General features: G+C 55.0%; 2 protein-coding genes across 4 annotated transcripts in view; both read left to right on the top strand.

Annotated features, from left to right (window-relative positions):
- Positions 1-580: 580 nt before the first annotated feature.
- Vamp2 (vesicle associated membrane protein 2) lies at positions 581-4,420 on the top strand. Its single transcript, XM_005349803.3, has 5 exons — positions 581-697; positions 1,201-1,321; positions 1,795-1,953; positions 2,046-2,097; positions 2,701-4,420. Coding segments are annotated over exons 1-5 (351 nt in total). The 5' UTR covers positions 581-695; the 3' UTR covers positions 2,718-4,420.
- A 1,947-nt stretch (positions 4,421-6,367) lies between these two features.
- Positions 6,368-18,421, top strand: part of Per1 (period circadian regulator 1) — a 16,064-nt gene continuing 4,010 nt past the window's right edge. For 2 of the 3 annotated variants that reach the window (XR_003377135.1, XM_005349800.3), the window contains exons 1-19: positions 6,479-10,127; positions 11,622-12,031; positions 12,140-12,238; positions 12,333-12,487; positions 12,581-12,702; positions 12,791-12,992; positions 13,132-13,183; positions 13,302-13,444; positions 13,801-13,879; positions 13,950-14,056; positions 14,233-14,386; positions 14,476-14,584; positions 14,671-14,802; positions 14,963-15,068; positions 15,175-15,340; positions 15,424-15,554; positions 15,781-15,960; positions 16,494-16,736; positions 17,586-18,193. Coding sequence is in view for 2 of the 3 variants with exons in the window: in XM_005349800.3 (XP_005349857.1) it covers positions 11,757-12,031; positions 12,140-12,238; positions 12,333-12,487; positions 12,581-12,702; positions 12,791-12,992; positions 13,132-13,183; positions 13,302-13,444; positions 13,801-13,879; positions 13,950-14,056; positions 14,233-14,386; positions 14,476-14,584; positions 14,671-14,802; positions 14,963-15,068; positions 15,175-15,340; positions 15,424-15,554; positions 15,781-15,960; positions 16,494-16,736; positions 17,586-18,193 (3,063 nt within the window). In the remaining variant the exon portion in view is untranslated. The other variant, XM_005349801.3, reaches the window with a different exon arrangement.

The following is an 18,421-nucleotide window of genomic DNA, read 5'->3' as shown; positions in this document are numbered from 1 at the left end:
GTGTGTGTGTGTGTGTGTGTGTGTGTGTGTGTGTGTGTGTGTGTGTGTGTGTGTGTGTGTGTGTGCCACTGGGGTGTCTTCTGTTAACTCCTTTTGCTCATACCCTGCTAGAAAATCAGAGGCCCCAGACCTCCCTTGAGACATTCAGTTGCAGGGTGAGGTCAGGTCTCACAATTGCCCTCCACCCCAGCGTCAGGATTCCAGTTATCAGTCTTGTCCTGGCACCTGCCTTGGTTGCTTCTTGTTTTCCACCCTCAACCCTTTCCAGGAGCCAAGGGCGGGTCACCAGGTGTTGGGCCCAGGTTGTAGGGTGAGACCTTAGGCTGTTTGAGGTAAGGACCGGTGCATCAGCTTCAAGGATGAGGGTGAGGTGTGGGTCTCGGTTGTGGGTGCCAAAAGAGGCAGGCGGCAGACGCCTTGGGGACAGCGGTGATTTGCGAGCCAGGTTCACCACTAGGGCCCACAGACCCAGCTAGACGACCCCAGGCCCTGCAGCGCCCCGCCCCCGCGGTCCGCTTGCGGCGCGTCGCCTGCCGCGCCCCGCCCCCGCCGCAGTGCCCGGATGCGGGTGACGTGCGGCCGCCATCTTCCAGTCCCGGGCAGCCAGAGCCAGTCGGAGCCAGCGCGAGCCGCCGCCGCCGCTGCCGCCGCCGCCATCACTGCCTCTGCCAAGTCCTCTGCCCGCTGCCCCCGCCATGTAAGTCGGGCGCCCGCCACTCGCCACCCGCGACGTTCTGCCCCGCGCGGGCCGCCACCCCGAGGAGTGGGCCAGGAAACACGGGGGTCCCGCCCGCGCCTCTCACGCGGTGGACCAGGCTGGTGCCCAGGACTGCGCCTGAACGCTCGGAACCTGTCCCAGGCGGTCTGGCCCGGGCGATGGCCGCGGGAGGGAGCGGACCCGGCGTCCACCCGCCCCGCCCCAGCCACCATGGCTGTCAGTCATTTCGGGTCGACCCCGAGCAGCATCTCTGAGGTCGCTTTCATTTAACAGGCGGGGAAATTGAGGCACGAGGAGGGTCTCTCAAGGTCACGCAGCTCAACCGCAGCGGGGCCGTAGAGTGACAGGGTTTCCTGTTGGGTGGCTTTTCCTCGCGCAAGGGAAGACTGGAGGGACTATGGATGGACAGGTGGATGGGTGGAGCCCCGGCCGCGGGGCCCAAGGCTTCAGGCCCTGAATCTTAATCCGTTTCTCCTCCTTAGGTCGGCTACCGCTGCCACCGTCCCGCCTGCCGCCCCGGCCGGCGAGGGTGGCCCCCCTGCACCCCCTCCAAATCTTACCAGTAATAGGAGACTGCAGCAGACCCAGGCCCAGGTGGATGAGGTGAGTGAGTGAGTGTGTGTGTGTCAAAGGTGCAAGATGATGGGGTTGGCAGATAGGTGTGGGAGCCCACCTTGGCTTGAAGGTGATGACAGTTTACGCTTGTGGGTTTTGGGTCAGTGACCCACCGTGTCCCATCTGTTTCCCTGTTAGCATGCACTTGAAGGGTTATGGGGTATTAATCAGTTGTGCTAGGCTGGGGTGTGCCAGCTGGGGCAGGTGTGCTCTGGTCATAGGCTGATCCATATAGAGGGTGTTGCTGTGGCATCTGAAGTGTATGGCTGCAGCATGCCCCTGATGTGTGCTGCTTGCATGTCCCCAGGTGTGCTAGGCATGTTCTGTGTATGTCCTTGGCATGTTAGCCTGGAAACATCGGGTACATGTTCCATGTGTGGCACAATGGGCACATGTTCAAGAAGTGCCCTCCTTAAGGCGTGCCTTGGCACACCCCCTGCCTCGTGGACCCCTCCCCCCAGGTGGTGGATATCATGAGGGTGAATGTGGACAAGGTCCTGGAGCGGGACCAGAAGCTATCGGAGCTGGATGATCGTGCAGATGCCCTCCAGGCAGGGGCCTCCCAGTTTGAAACGAGTGCAGCCAAGCTCAAGCGCAAATACTGGTGGAAAAACCTCAAGGTAAGGGGGCAGGAGATAGGGACAGGTCAGAGGGCCACTGGGCAACTGAGGGCGGCACCGTTCGTCTCATTGACCCTCCCTCTCGCTCCTAGATGATGATAATCTTGGGAGTGATTTGCGCCATCATCCTCATCATCATCATCGGTGAGTGGGGCAGGAGTGTCCAAGGCCCTTTCCCTGGAGAGGTAGAGGTTTTCCCTGTGGATTCTGGGTTTTGAAGGTCATTAACCTAGTTTTTACTCTTCAACGAAAACACATTTTGCTGCTATTGGCAGTTCTGATTCATCTAGAGCCAAAAAACTAGGCTGTTGTATAGCCTTACTTTGCCTGGTTCTGGGTAATTTATGTTAAGATTTTGAAGATAATTTTACTGGGTGAGTCCCTGGCGCTCCACTGAGAACCCTTTGGGTCTAAGAGAGCCAAGTCTGGGGATCCTAGAACTGGGGAGTGGAAGACAGTGAGGGTTGAGGGGCTTGGATGTGACCAGGAAACCAAGTACTCCACTCTTGGATGCCCAGTGGATAAAAGGTTCTGTGCTCCTTTGCCCTATTATGGAGTTTACAAACTCTTAATACCCACTTGTCAAGTTCTCTTTGTTATATCGGTGAAGAAACTGAGGCTCAGAGAGGGGAAGGGATGCCAGCCAGCTGGGGAGTGGGGAGGTTTGGAACAGGGCCAGGCCTGACACACTGCTTTCTTTCTCTTTCTACCCCTCTCCCTTGTCCTCCTCTCGCCCTCTCTCCACAGTTTACTTCAGCACTTAAATCCCTGAGGAGTCTGCCCTGCCTAAGAAGGGCCTCTCTCCCACCCCCAGCCGTTCCTCCACCTCTCAGCCATATCTTTCAGCCCCCCTCCCTTGGATCCGTGTGTGTGTGTCCGTGTGTGTGCCCCCTGTAAATAGCCAGCTGTTATTTATACATATATAATATTATATATATTTGGTCTGTTTGTAGTTTTATTACTAGAAGATTTTTTCCGGTTGTCCTTAACACCCCTTCCTGAGGTTCCCCTCACCTCTCTCTCTCATCCTCTGTCCCTTTTCCTCTTTTCCTGATAGCCCCAAGTCCCCTCATTTGCATCTGCTATGCAATAGCCCCTCTCCTCCTTCCCTTGGATTTAACTGGCCCTTCCCTAGCTTCCCTCTACAATTCCTGACCCTCCCAAAACAAAAAGCAAACTCCACAGAAACAAACAAAAACTCCCACCTGTCCAGGCTTCCCTAGGTTGCATCTTGTATCCCTTGGAAGGCTCTGAGACTGGTCCCACTTGGTCCTAAGAATTCCAAGGTTTTCTGGGAGCTTCCAAGATATTAATTAGCATATCATTTGCATACCAACATCTTTTGGGTTTTCTTCCTTTTTGTTCCATCACTCTTCTCTGTGTTTTCTTTCTTTTCTGAAGAGTTTGTCTCCATTGGTCCTCTTATCACACTTCATTTGCACGACATTACCTGCAGGTGGTGGGGAGCCTAGGCTTTTGGGGAACCAGGCTGCTCTGGGCCCCAGAATTGCCCCCTCCCAGCCCCTCTAGTCTAGTTTACCTCCCTTACCCCATTTCCCAAACCTCTTGTACCCTTCTCTTCCTCCCCCCCAGCTGGTGTGTGTCTTGGAGTTCAGTGTGTTATGATGGACCAATAATTCTGCCACTCGGGGTCTCTCCCTACATTCCTGCTCCCCAGTTTTCATGTGGGGCACTCAACTGACATTCCCAGGAGGTCTCCCTCCCTCCCATCTGCCTGATCTGCCTCCTCCTCCCACCAGGAGAATTGGGGGCTGACCACAATCTGATTCCTTGAGGAGGGGTGGCTCCAGTGTGTGTGTGTGTCATCACTGCCTTGGGGAGGAGCAGGACAAACTAGAATCCCCCCAATTCCTGCCTGAAATCTCTGGCCTCTCTTACTTGCTAGAGGTTGGAATGAAAACTTTCCTCCCCAATCTGGGGGTGGGTGTTGCCCCCCATCACTGCCCAGCTCCTCTGACTGCCCCCCTGTATTCAGGGTGGGGGTACTAGTCACTGCCAATATGTGTATGGGACTTGCTGGATGGTGGGGATCCTCACCTTTCTCCAGGGCTGTTAAGTCCAGAGAGAGAGGGGGAGAGAGAGAAAGAGAGAGAGAGAGTGCAAGCTATTCCCTTTTTGGGTGAAATGATAGAAGAAGGATCTAGTCTTTTAAAATGGCACAGTTTTAGGGGTCTGAGGGTACAGCCCCTTAACCTACCACGGCGGGGGGAGTGTCCCCAAACTCTTCCCCCCTACACACCAGGTTTTCTATGTGGAGGGGAACCAAGGAGATCTAAACTGTGGTGTGAAAGGGTAGGAGAGATGCTGGGGGTGGGGGTGCTTGTGTTCTAGACCCCCAATATTATCCCAGTGTCCCCTGCCTTCCTTCTTCCCCTTCCCCATGCCCCCAATTCTGTGGCGCATCCAGATTGTGAAAATGTACAATAAACGTGTAATGAGTAACCAGGTGGTGTCTACAGTCTTTTTCTTAACCAGGATTAAGAGTATTGGATCTTCAGGTGTAATGGAATGGGGTGGAAAAGATTCATTGGGAGGAGCTGGCCTGTTGCTAGAGACCATGACCTCAGTTGGGCCCTTGCAAAGTGTGATTCCCGAAGTGGCCATGTGGGGCACTAGGAGATGAGAATCACTTAGGAATCTGGTGTGTCTAAGCCAGGTGAACTCTACAGCCTGAGGTTCCCAGCTCCCCACTCCCTGGCCTTGAGTATGCTGCTACCATTGAATTCCTGGCTACCCCTTAGGCTCTTTCAAAGCCGTTCTCTCCTGGGCTGCTCTGTGGGGGCATTTCGTCCCCTTTACAGCTCAGTACCAGACATCCAGATGAATGCTTGAAAGATCAGCTTGATGAGACAAAGCCAACTGTGGCATAAAGCTGGCTCTAGATGGCATACTGCCCTTGCACTTGGTTGTGTGATTGTCACACATAAAGCTGGCTATAGATGGCATACTACCCTTGCACTTGGTTGTGAGATTGTCACTTTAGCCCCTCTCTTGACATCTCAAAGCTCTGTAAGTACCCCTGTCAGCATATACACACTTGAGGGGGATCACTGAGATGTAGCTGTGTAGGAAAGAGGCAGTGTTAAGGGACTAGTCACTGCCAGTGTGTGTGGTACTTGCTGGATGTTGGTGATCCTTGCCTATCCAGGGCTGTTGAACCTAGAGAGAAGTGAGTCAAAGAACCACTAGAGGGCCAGGTGTGGTGTGTGCCTTTAATCAAACATGCTGCCAGCCTAGTTTACATAGAGAGATCCTGCCTAAATAAAAATAACTTTTTTGGGGGGCGGGGGGCGGAGACAGGGTGTCACCATGCAGCTCTGACTGCCCTGGAACTCATGTAGAGTGAGCTGGCCTTGAGATCCAAGTGCCTCTCTGTCTCTTTCGTGTGGGATTAAAGGTGTGTGCCACCTCACCTAGCCAAGAATAAGAACTATTAGAGGCATTACTAAAAGTAGATTTTTCAGGCCCTTACATTGGAGATTATTCTAGAGGGTCTAAGGTGCCCAGGTGTCTTGTATTTAGCAGTACTCTATCCTAACTCCGTTTATGGAGAGTTTAAATATATTAGGCTTTTTGCATTTAATCCCTGAAATTACTTAGAGGTTTAAGCTTTCCATAGACCTTAAGACATCGACATACCTTCACGGGTGTCAGAGCTTTTTCATCAACATGTTAACATGGGAATTCTGACTGATTATGTAACCCCTGCATCTCGCCTCTTGTGAGGTTATGAGTAGTGAGCCGGCCTTGGCAAGAAGCGTCTGGTACAGAAAACAGATAGAAGGCGGTCATTTTCACCATCATCGTCATACAATATAAAGACCTCTTCACGCTAATGCTCAGACTTAAGCTTTGGGGATAATCAGAGAAACAAAACTCGGGCACCAGGAGCCCTTTAAGTCTCGGGGTCTCTTTAAGTATCCCCACTACGCCATAGCCTATCACATCTACGCCTGCGTACAAGTCGCTCGGTACGCCTGCGCAGACTCCACAGTCTTGGGTAAGTGTCGTCAAGGAAAATCCCCAGCTTCTCGGTAAACAACTTGCCGCGTGAGCCGGCCTGCACGTGTTCCCTACATCTCCGAGACCTCAGCCTATGAGAAAGTTTTTAGGGCAGGGCTAGCATTGCGTCACTGACTTAGGTAGGGCGGGGTTGTTTCCATAGCCAATAAAAGCCTTGGGAGTGGGTGAGGGGTGTTGCTTCCGGTGGGATGTCCAATCAACGCGCTGGGTCGCCCCCTCCCTCACGTGGCCCTGTCACTACCGGTTGTCAAGTTATCCAATGGCAAGATGACTGCGCCCTGAAGTGCCAATGGTGGCTTTGCAAGGGCTTGTCGGCAGCACGCGGAGCGGGGCATGGGCTGGCGCCTCTAAGCCAATAAGCTTGGGAGGCGTGACAGAATGGGCAGAGGGAGGGCCTGGAGGAGACTGTGGAGTAAGCTACCCAATGTCCCCAATAGTGAAGAAATTTGGATTATGTATGTGTGCTATCGAAACTGTGAGTAGCCCCCTACTCCGGGGCGGTCGAAGTGGTTTTTTTTGTTTTGTTTTTGTTCTTCTTGTGGAGATGTACTCGGCCAAAAGGGGTGTCGATGGCGTGGTGTGTGTGTGGGATCGTGCAAAGGCGTGTTGGCTGCAGTAGGAGTGTTTGATGGTTGGGGGCTGCAAACTCAGCTCTAGGGGAACGTCAGTGGGAGGTACCAATATCAGATGTCTCACCTCTCCAGGGTCCCCGGACCTCACTGCCTAGCGCGGAATGCTCAGAAACCCTCAGCCTCCCGAGCGAGCTGAGGCGCCTGCCTTAGGAAGCCTGAGAGCTGTTTAAGGTTGGGTGGGCTCCTCTTGGAAGAGGCAGGGAGTCGGAGCCTGGAGAAAGGCCCTGCCTGGTAGGGCAGGTGGGAGCGTGGGGTGGTGACCCAAGAAAGGTTGGTGTGCCGATTTGTGTGACTCGCAGACTGTTGCATCACGACTCTGGGTTACTGTTTCATGCGGAAAGGACAGCATCGGGGTCTTAGAGACCTGCTTGCAAACAGAAATGGGCTAGCAGTTTGTTGGTTTTGAAAGAAGAGGGTAGAGAGCTTCTGTATCACCAGCTTGCCCACTCCTCTTGAGCTGCTAGAGGTGAGGAGGCACCAAAAAAGCTGCTCTGGTGTCTAGTCAGGCCTGGGGGAGGTGGGAGAGGGAGGAAGTGAGGTTCCTAGGAAAGCACTGTAACTGGAGACTTCTCAAATGATCTCTATGCTTTTGAGCACTGAAAAAAAAAAAAAGAACTGCAGTGGTGTATGTGTGTAGTAGAAACAATGCCTTGAGATGAGAGGGAAGAGGGAACTGGATGCAGCTTGTGTTCTAGGCACCAAACTTAGAAGCAGGGGACTGTTTGAGAGGTCCTGGCTTGACAGTGCTGGAATGCAGAGTAGAGGCTCTGTAACTTCACAGGGGCCCTGAGGGTGGAAGGCAGAAGGACAAGCCATCTTCAGAGCCTAAACCTCAGGCTCCATTATTAGGAAACTGAGAACATTTTATGAAGCAGAAAATTAAGGCAAGTGTAGTACCTCCTAAGTCTGAGTTGTCCCTCTGAAAGGAGAGTGATACCTACCGTCAGTTGTTCTGGGGCTTAAAAAAGAACAGTGTATGTGAAGTACTTAGTCTAACGCTTGGGTCATTTAAAACAGAAATTATAAGATAACAAAACGATAGTAATAGGGATTTATGTGAATGTTGTGGCTCGGAATAACCCTCATCTTCTGTTTTTCTGCAAGTTTTGATGACTCCTCTTTTCCCTCTTCCTGACTTTTCTGGTCTGCAGGCAGCAGCCCAAATTCCATCATTCCTCCCCTGTATTCCTCTCCCAAGATCTGGGCTCCAGACAGAGGCACTTACTCTGTCCCAGTTTGACTCCCTCATCCTAAATCCAGCTCCCCCGACCCCCTCCCACCTATGCTGTCGCTGTAATAGTAACTAGAAATCCCGCCTCTGAAAGGGGCCCCTCTAGGAAGGAGCAAAGGTGCGCGTTCCCTCGCTGAACCTGGGCCTCCGATTTACCCGCGGTGGCCCTTTGGTACCTGGCCAGCAGCTGTGTACAGTTTGGTGAAAGGGAAAAGCCAAGGCCAGAAGCTGTAAGAGCCAGCTGGGAGCCCACCAACACAAATCTCGACTAGAGAGTCAGGCTTGGGGTCAGGGAAGGGGGACCCCTTCCTCCTTCCTAACCGTCTCTCCAGGAATCCCTGGCTTTTGTACGGGACGGCTGTCTTTGGGTTGGGGGAGGCGCCAAGTCTGAGTGCCTGTCCTGGGCCACCAGCCAAGAGAACACGATGTTCCCTAGTGCGCTGGCCGCCGCCCTCTGGGGCTGGCTCCCTCCCAAACCGCTGCCTCTCGAGTCTCCCTGGCCCACATTCCCCCGGCTGCCTCGCCCCGCCTCCTTCCTTCGCTTTGACGTCAGCACTGTCTCCCGCCCCCTCTTCTCCATTGACGGCAGCAGAGCCTGGTTACTGTGGGGACGGTGGAGACCTGATAACCTGGGCCTTGGGATCAGGTGGGGGCTGAAACCCTTTGTCTGTGTAAATGGCAGATACGGAGGTGGGCGAGCTGTGGCTGTTTGGGTCAGAGGAGGCACACCTGAATCCTTGAGAGCTATGGAGGGAGGGAGGGTCTGAAAAACAAAAAAGCAGAGAACAGAGTTACACACAGTACGAGGGGGCAGGAAAGCAGGATCATTTTCAGGAAGAGGAAGCTGAGGAGTCAGGCACACATGTCTTTTGTTTTCCGTTTTCCTGCGTCTGTCTTTCTGGGTTGTTTTATAACACTTCTGTGTCCCAGCTTTTCTACAGATCCCTGCCCCTCCGCCCCCTCTAAGGGAAACACTATTGTTAAGGAAAGCTTTAGCCACGTGACAGCGAGGGGCGTGCACTTACAACTGATTATGTCAGAGGCTGCTTGGAGGCCTCTTCACCTGCCACCTACGTTTCCAGGGAAGCCTGAGAGGAACTACTCAGCCCAGGTCTGGGTAGAGGGGACGTGTCACTGCTGCTCTCCGGGACCCAGGCTGGCTCGTTACTCCTCTCCTAGCCAAGCCCCTGCTCTCTTTAGGAGTCAGCGCACCGCTTTTCTTTTTTAAATTGTATTTTGCTGCCTCCTCTCCTCGCGAGGCTCCCTCTCTTACCTATCCTTGATGGAAACAAAGTCGTCATGTTTACGACAGTCTCCGGGGTGTCAAGTCCTGACACTAGACTGACTTTCCGTTACTGCTGAGCGTACAGTAAGTGACATGGATGGGCTTGCTGCTCGAACCTTAGCTTGCTTTTTCTAAACAGCAGGAATATAAAGTCCATGCCACCCCACCTTTTTCTGTTTAGGGCCTCAGCTGCCTTCTCTGCTGCCCCCTTTGCAAGTTCTGGTTTCCTGGCCCCCACTTTGGGGGCAGCCCTGAATGTGGGTGGCTGCATCCTCTGCAGAGAGGCAGTGCTAGTCACCAAGTAGGCTGCCTGGAGACCTTTTCTCTGATTGGCCATCGAGGCACCTGCTTTTGTTTCCTTTCACTGTAGCCATTGGCTCTCGCTGCCCTTTCTATTATTTGTATTCTCCCATCACCCACTCACCCTTTAATGACACGTGGACCCTCAATTGTCCTTCTCCCAGGATCTGAAGTGTCAGATCAAGGGATTAGATTCTTTGAGACAAGGTTGGGGAGAAGCCAGGAAATATCAGTCTACGTTTTTCTCTCTCCCACTCCCCATGGGTAGCTCCAGGACAGGTGTCTTGTTCTGCAAGGCTGGTCTGTTCCGGAAGTAGGACCCAGACATTTTCCCTGAAAAGGAGTAGCTTCCCCCCCTTCACTTCCCCTTCGTTATTTACCGTGCGAGGCATCCTGAACCCATTGGCTGACTGAGCGCTGTCTGAGGCCCTTCAGCCCAGTACCAGCACCCAAGTCCACGTGCAAAGATGTGTGTGACACAGCCCTGACCTCAGTGGGAGCCAGTAGCCAATCAGGCGCCAGGGAGAGGTCCTTAGCCAACTGGGGGCGGGGCCTGCGGCTCTTCGGGCAGAAGGCCAATGAGGGGCAGGGCCTGGCATTATGCAACCCGCCTCCCAGCCTCTCGGAGCTTCTCGGTTGCGAGCTGAAACCGCAGGCGGCTGGAGGGCGCTCGAACGGCCAGGTAGGGATCTCTACTGCAATCCTAGGGTTAGTCTTTGTCCCGGAGCTTGGCTAGCTACCCCTTCTTCCAATGTGATGGGTCATTTTCAGCTCTGGCGCTTGGACAACGAATCACTAATCCGCCTTTCTTGTCCCTGTCCACCCCTTCCCCGCCCCTGGGGCCCTAGGTGTTCAACCTTTCCCTGGTTGCCTGCGTTTCTTCCTCGCTCACCTTACCTCCTGCTCTGCGTCTCAATCGCAGCCATCCTAAGCCCAACAACAAACCTTTAGCGAATGTGGCTCCTTACCCTTTCTTGTCACTCGTGGGGGGGGGGGGTCCTCGGGTTTACTCTGGCACAAAGACCCCTTTAGGTTTTTGCTCCCTGCCTTCCTCCCTCCAATTCCTGGCCCCATGCCGGTCGTGATGTCAGCCGCTTCATGCTGGAACATCCTGTTCCCAGTGCTATTGCTAGTTCTTGCTGTTGGCCACAGCCTCCCCTTTTCTCCTGGTGCTTGGAAAATACTTGGGATGGGGGTGTGGTTAGACAGGGAGTAGAGGAAAGAGCTGTATGTTGGTTGTTATGTGTCCCCTACTTAAGGCGGCGGTAGCGTTAACTAGAAAAGTAGGGGACTGGAAAAGATTCTTGAGTCCCTGCCTATGCCAAGTGCTAACTCCAGTCCTCATGTTCGGAAGTGGGCAGGGGCCCAAGAAAGAAATGCAGTGTCTTGATCAGAGTGATGAAGCAAGGCAAGAGCTAGAATGGGGGCGTTTCCACAGAGAGGAGAGGCCGTGTATTTCTCCCTGGGGAGGCTAGAACCTGCTCCTGGAGTCCCTATAGCTCATCTCTTCACATGGCTCCTGGGCCCCTTCGGCCCTGGGAATTTGTTAAGATGGGTGACCCCGGGTCTTTGCAAGCCAGTATGAGAGTGGTTTGGCCAGTGTTGAGAGTGGGTCGATTTTCCACTTCCACAGCAATAGGGGGGTGGGGGAAGGGTCGCTCCTGCCCTCCTGTGGTCCCTCCAGCAACCGCTGAGCTCAGCGACTGACGTCGGTTTCCCAGGCGACCGTGACTGTGGCGGAAGCGCGTGGTGGGGCCAGGCACATCGACGCGCATGTGCAGCGGGGGTGGCACCGCCCCCGGATAAAATTAGCCCGGAAGCCTAAATATAGGAGGCTATCAGCTCACCCCCTGCTCTGAGAGGCCTCAGAGTCCCAGACCAAGTGGGGACCTGATAAAAATTTGGGGGATAGGAAACCTTCAAGCTTTGTCCCACAGCCATAGTTCTAGTCAATTGTTCAGGCTCTACCCACTCCACACTGGCAGAGGGCGGAAGAGAAGGCCTCAGAGAGTACCTCCCTACCTGTGGTATCCTAAGGGGACCGAGAAACAGAACTTAGCTCTCTTTCTAGTGTAAGCTCCAGGCCCGAGTCCCACCAGTGAGGGACAGGAAGGACTGCCTGTTGCCAGCAGGTGCTCAGCTTCGCTAAACCTTCCTTCTTGGTTTCTTTTTCTAGGTGCTGTGATTAAATTAGTAAGCCCTCAGAGTCAGGCATCCCACCTTCCTTATCCAAGCCTCAAAAGCCCCCCGTTGTGCACCCGTGGTGACCTCTACACCTTCCCTGTCTTGTCCTCTGCTGCATGGCCCAAACATGAGTGGCCCCCTAGAAGGGGCTGATGGGGGAGGAGACCCCAGGCCCGGAGAACCTTTTTGTCCAGGAGGAGTCCCATCACCTGGGGCCTCCCAGCACCGGCCTTGTCCAGGGCCCAGCCTGGCTGATGACACTGATGCAAACAGCAATGGCTCAAGTGGCAATGAATCCAATGGACACGAATCCAGGGGTGCGTCTCAGCGGAGTTCTCACAGCTCCTCTTCCGGCAACGGCAAGGACTCAGCCCTGCTGGAGACCACTGAGAGCAGCAAGAGGTGTGTGCGGGTGTGTGTGTGTGTGTGCATGTACTTCGGAGTCTAGCAGTGCTAGCACAGTGCTGTTGATCACATGGCCCTCACCTTGGATTGTTATTTCTTTTCTAGTACAAATTCCCAGAGCCCATCCCCACCAAGCAGTTCCATTGCATATAGTCTCCTGAGTGCCAGCTCGGAGCAGGACAACCCGTCTACCAGTGGCTGCAGGTGTGTGGCGTGAGTGCTGTGGGAGATGCCAGGGGAGCAGGGCTGGACTCTGGGGCTAATGTCTTTACCCCTTCGTTCCTCGTGGGCCTTGTAGCAGTGAACAGTCAGCTCGGGCCAGGACCCAGAAGGAACTCATGACCGCACTTCGGGAGCTCAAACTTCGACTGCCACCTGAACGTCGGGGCAAGGGCCGCTCTGGGACCCTGGCCACACTGCAGTATGCCTTGGCATGTGTCAAGCAGGTGCAGGGTGAGTGGAGATTCCTGACGGTGTGGCCGGGGCATGAATTATTGTAAGTTCCATTCTCCTTACTGAGATGGCTTGAATACCCTTGTCCTACAGCTAACCAGGAGTATTATCAGCAGTGGAGTCTGGAGGAGGGTGAGCCTTGTGCCATGGACATGTCTACTTACACCCTGGAGGAACTGGAGCATATCACATCTGAATACACTCTTCGCAACCAAGTCAGTGGCACCTTGGATCCTCTGTTCTCACACACCCTCATCCCCATTCCTACAGCTTCTAAGTCTCCACTTCATCTTGGTCTCCTAGGATACCTTCTCTGTGGCCGTGTCCTTCCTGACAGGCCGGATTGTCTATATTTCTGAGCAGGCGGCTGTCCTGCTGCGTTGCAAGCGGGATGTGTTTCGGGGTGCCCGCTTCTCGGAGCTCCTAGCTCCCCAGGATGTGGGTGTCTTCTATGGCTCTACTACACCATCTCGACTGCCCACTTGGGGCGCTGGGACCTCTACAGGTAAAGTGCCCTATGCTATGCAGAGGAAGGAACAGCTCCGGGAAGCTGCTGCTATGAGCAGTCTGAACCTAGGCTCTTTTCCTGGGCTCTTCTCAGCCCAGGATGGCACTGTGCTTATGGTCATTCTCATCCGTTCTAGGGTCAGGCCTCAAAGACTTCACCCAGGAAAAGTCTGTCTTCTGCCGAATCAGGTAGGTGGGGAGAGTAGGAGGCAGGCCCTCTCTCCTATTCACCCGTTATCTCTGTGATGGACAAGAGGGTGGGTGGTTTTCCCCTGGAAACCTTTAACCTTCATCTTTCCCTCGGCAGAGGCGGTCCTGACCGGGATCCAGGGCCGCGGTACCAGCCGTTCCGCCTCACCCCATATGTGACCAAGATTCGGGTCTCAGATGGGGCCCCTGCACAGCCATGCTGCCTGCTCATTGCGGAGCGCATCCACTCTGGCTATGAAGGTGCTTAGGCTAGGGCCCGGGCCCTGGCCCTGGGGGAGATGGGAGGATGGTTTTCCCTCCAGGATGGGGTGAAGTTAAGATGAGAATCTGGGAGGTACAAGCGGGGTCCTTAGGGTTTGGGAAGGTTGTCAGGAAGAGGGGTCAGGCCGTGCTGAGGTAGGGTAGGATGAAATCACTGAGCTGTGACAGGTGATTCTCGCTGTCATCTCTGGTGTGAGTCACCAAATGACTCAGGCTCTCTGGGGGCCATCGAGCCAGGTCTGAGCTGAGAGGGGGAACGCCAGGCAGCAGACCCTCGGCAGAGAGGAGGGCTGAGCAGCCCTTTGTGAATGAAACCTTCACGTTCTGTGCTGCAGCTCCGCGGATCCCTCCTGACAAGAGGGTCTTCACCACACGACACACACCCAGCTGCCTCTTCCAGGATGTAGATGAAAGGTAAGGTAAAGACATGAGGAAGGTGGGTAACTAGGGCCAACCCGTGGTCTGACAGCTTCTCTCATTGCAGGGCTGCGCCGCTGCTGGGCTACCTGCCCCAGGATCTCCTGGGGGCTCCAGTGCTCCTCTTTCTGCATCCTGAGGATCGACCCCTCATGCTGGCCATTCATAAGAAGAGTGAGTTCTCCTCATCTTGCTTTCCTGCCCTGCTTGTCCCCAGGGTTGCTTAACTGCCCTTGCGGTGATGTCGCTCAATGCTTTGGTCTCTTGTGTGTCTATGTGTGCCTCTCTCTCCACCTTACTTTGTTCTGTTCTCCCACCCACTAACACCACTTCCTTTCCTGCTCCCACAGTTCTGCAGCTGGCAGGCCAGCCCTTTGACCACTCTCCTATTCGCTTCTGTGCTCGGAATGGGGAATATGTCACCATGGACACGAGCTGGGCCGGCTTTGTACACCCCTGGAGTCGCAAGGTGGCTTTCGTGTTGGGCCGCCATAAAGTGCGCACGTAAGTGTGCCATTTCTCTGATCTGGCACTGGGGATGTGGCACTAGGACAGGATCAAGGAAAGGACTGTACACCCTTACCATCCTGCAGGGCACCCCTGAATGAGGACGTCTTCACTCCCCCAACCCCCAGCCCAGCTCTGTCCCTGGACTCTGATATACAGGAGCTCTCGGAGCAGATCCATCGACTGCTGTTGCAGGTGAGAGTTGAGGAGGGCCTCAAGAGTGAAGTGGTCCGGGGGCAGGATGTAGATATCTAACCAACCCATCTTTCTCCTTGTGGCAGCCTGTGCACAGCTCCAGCCCCACAGGACTCTGTGGAGTTGGCCCTCTGATGTCCCCCGGTCCTCTCCATAGCCCTGGCTCCTCCAGTGATAGCAATGGTGGTGATGCTGAGGGGCCTGGGCCTCCTGCTCCAGTGAGTAGCCTTCTCCCAAGTCACCTTTCTCATGGTCCGCTCTCTTGGGACATTGCCTGTTCTTCATGCTACCATTGCCTAGGCTCCCGGGTCTTCTTACTGATTCTTGGGCCCCAGGCAGTAGCACCCCAATGCTGCCCAGTGCTCTGCTGTCCCACAGGTGACTTTCCAGCAGATCTGTAAGGATGTGCATATGGTGAAGCACCAGGGACAACAGCTCTTCATTGAGTCCCGGGCCAAGCCTCCTCCCCGGCCCCGCCTCCTTGGTAAATTGGTAACATAGTAGAGCGCAGGGATGGGGATTAAAGCCTCAGGTTCCCTTACCCTCATTCCTAACCCACTTACCTTTTCTTCTCCTTGTCCCTGCTACAGGTACATTCAAGGCCAAAGTCCTTCCCTGCCAGTCCCCAAACCCTGAATTGGAGATGGCCCCTGCTCCTGACCAAGCCCCACTAGTCTTGGCCCCTGAGGAGCCGGAGAGGAAGGAAGCCTCCAGCTGTTCCTACCAGCAGATCAATTGCCTGGACAGCATCCTCAGGTAAGGCCTGCCAGTCACCTTCTCTCAGGCTTTCTTTCCTGCCCTAGGCCCTGCCCTTAAACTCTTTGCTTTGTCCACCCCAGGTATTTGGAGAGCTGCAACATTCCCAGCACAACAAAGCGTAAATGTGCCTCCTCCTCTTCCTGCACTGCCTCCTCCGCCTCTGATGACGACAAGCAGAGGGCAGGCCCAGTTCCTGTGGGGACCAAGAAAGGTAAAGACAGTGCATGCCTGGCTCCCATTGCCCTTGTAGTCTTGGTAATCCCGAGCTTTTACACTTCTGCCTTGGGGGCTCCTACCTGCTCTTCCCGGCCCTCCTTTCTTGCCTCCTGATCTCCAGGTTCCTTCCTCGAGCCAATCCTTCCCCACTCTTCCCTAGGATTCCCTCTCTGGACCTTCCAAGGGATAGGGTGGGTAACCAGTGCCATCTCTCCGCACAGATCCGACGTCAGCAGTGCTGTCTGGGGAGGGGGCCACTCCTCAGAAGGAGCCAGTGGTGGGAGGCACCCTGAGCCCGCTTGCCCTGGCCAATAAGGCAGAGAGCGTGGTGTCTGTCACCAGTCAGTGTAGCTTCAGCTCCACCATCGTCCATGTGGGAGACAAGAAGCCCCCGGAGTCGGGTATGGGCATGAGTGAGGGGTAGTGACTGGGCCCCACTTGATCCCTCTCTTTTCTCCCTGCCTTTCTCCCCCTTCCCCCATGGAGAGAAGGAGGCCACCTTAGCTCCTCACTGTGTACCCTGCTAACCTCTGATGCTTGCTTCCCCACCCCCACCCCAACCCAGCCCCATTCTTCTTCCTGTGTTCTTACTGTCAGTTGAACCATAAAAACAGGGTGTAAGGGGAGGGGGGCCAACACGGAGGTGCTGACCATAGAGGAACTAAAGCAAGGAATAGAAAGACTCTTCGGAATCTTTGGGTAGACCTTAAACGAGTGAAAAGCAAGATATGGGCTTCCTTTAGGCAGAGGTGTTACCCCAGGGGTTCCTGCAGGGTCTTGCCCATGGCTGGGGACTGAGAATCCTCTTTTATCCTGGGATAGTTTTGCATGGGAAGAAGAGTCCAGGACTAGCTCTTGGTGGGGAGGTTGTGGTGTGGATGTGCTGATGTCGGAGATGTTTCTCACCACTTTTTCCCCATCTCACCTTCCGTAGACATCACCATGATGGAGGACCTGCCTGGCCTAGCCCCTGGCCCAACCCCTAGCCCAGCCCCCAGCCCCACAGTAGCTCCTGACCCAGCCCCAGATGCTTACCGCCCAGTGGGTCTGACCAAGGCCGTGCTGTCCCTGCACACACAGAAGGAAGAGCAAGCCTTCCTCAGCCGCTTCAGAGACCTTGGCAGGCTTCGTGGACTTGACAACTCTTCTGTGGCACCCTCCGCCCCTGGCGAGCGAGGTAGCCACCTGGGCCTTCCTTGAGATGCTTTTTACGCAGCCAGCCTAGGGCCAGGTGCTGAGGGTAGTCATGTGGTGGTGAGGTGTTTCTTCCCTGGGATCCAGGCTGATGCAGTCTGCACCCTCAGGACCCTGTTTAGACACCTAGATAGCTTCTTCCTGCTAGGCCAGGCTTCCGGGCTGGAAACTGAGGAGGGAAGCTTGGGGGTCTGGCACTGAGACGAGCAGGTGAAAGTGCTCCGTTCCAGGTAAGCTCCTCGAGTCCTAGCCTGGGAACTGCAAAAGTTGCCCTCACATGGGACTCAGCATCACTGATGGCGATCTGCAGAGACTGGGCCACTCTCGGATGGGGCTGGACTTCCAGATGGAAAGTAGGCCGTCTAGGTACCTGCAGGAGACCTCTGCAGGCAGCTTCAGGACGTAGGACTGAGGCCTGGCCTATTCTGCCCACCAAATTGCTCCATTGTGAGTTAGGCAGAGCACAGCCTCCACTGGCAGGACAAGTATCCAGGCTGACCGAGCCTGAGGGATTTTGGCAGAAGTACTGAAGTCACCTGCCTATTCATCCGTGGACTCCATTCTGCCTTCTCTTATCCACCAGTGTGCCTCTGTTTTGCACACCCCAGCTTGACCCTCATGTAACCTTGCCCTTCCCTGGCTTCTTTCACAATAAACCCCCTGTCCCCACGCTCCTGTCATTCATCCCTGGAACTTTCCCTACTTTCTAGCTTCTAGTTTGTTTTTTTGCGTGCAGGCTGAGCAGCTCTTTCAGCTCTTTGCCTGTCCTTCTCAGTGTGTTAGGGCAGTGGAGGTGGCAGGCTCCTTGCTAACCCTGGTCTTTCCCCCACAGGCTGCCACCATGGCCCCATGCCCCCTGGTCGCCGACACCATTGCAGATCTAAAGCAAAACGTTCTCGTCACCACCAGACCCCCCAGCCTGAAGCTCCTTGCTATGTCTCCCATCCTTCCCCTGTGCCCTCTTCTGGACCCTGGCCACCCCCACCAGCCACTACCCCCTTCCCAGCAGTGGTCCAACCCTACCCACTCCCAATGTTCTCCCCTCGAGGAGGTCCCCAACCTCTTCCCCCTGCCCCCACACCTGTGTCCCCTGCTACTTTCCCTTCTCCCTTGGTGACACCAATGGTGGCCTTGGTGCTCCCTAACTATCTATTCCCTGCCCCACCTAGCTATCCATATGGGGTATCCCAGGCCCCTGCTGAGGGGCCACCTACTCCTTCCCACTCGCCTTCTCCATCCCTGCCCCCACTGGCCCCTAGCCCCCCGCACCGCCCAGACTCTCCACTGTTCAACTCAAGATGCAGTTCCCCACTTCAGCTCAATCTGCTGCAGCTTGAGGAGTCTCCCCGCACTGAGGGGGGTGCTGCTGCAGGGGGCCCTGGAAGCAGTGCTGGGCCCCTCCCTCCCAGTGAGGAGGCTGCTGAGCCAGAGGCCAGACTGGTGAGCAACAAGTCCCTCTTCCCCCTCTCCCAATGCCCTCAGCCCTTGCCCCTCTTCTGCCTGGGTCAGTTCTCAGCTACCTGGAGTTGCTGTGGGTGGGTGGGGTCCAAGCGGAGTTTGTGAGTGGAGCAGAACTCAGCTGCCTCCCCTGGGAAGGGACGGTTCTGTCCCTCAGGTGGAGGACGTCACAGTGGACATCAGTGTACATTCTGAGAGTGTATCTGCCTC

This window comes from Microtus ochrogaster, chromosome 7 (assembly GCF_000317375.1).
Source record: "Microtus ochrogaster isolate Prairie Vole_2 chromosome 7, MicOch1.0, whole genome shotgun sequence".
Classification (NCBI taxonomy): Eukaryota; Metazoa; Chordata; class Mammalia; order Rodentia; family Cricetidae; genus Microtus; species Microtus ochrogaster.
This window is presented reverse-complemented; position numbering and strand designations above follow the sequence as displayed.

Excerpts from the sequence above, each read along its gene's own strand:
- Vamp2 (XM_005349803.3), top strand. Across the intron at positions 1,322-1,794 it reads CCCAGGCCCAGGTGGATGAG|GTGGTGGATATCATGAGGGT; the intron begins GTGAGTGAGTGA and ends CCCTCCCCCCAG. Across the intron at positions 1,954-2,045 it reads ACTGGTGGAAAAACCTCAAG|ATGATGATAATCTTGGGAGT; the intron begins GTAAGGGGGCAG and ends TCTCGCTCCTAG.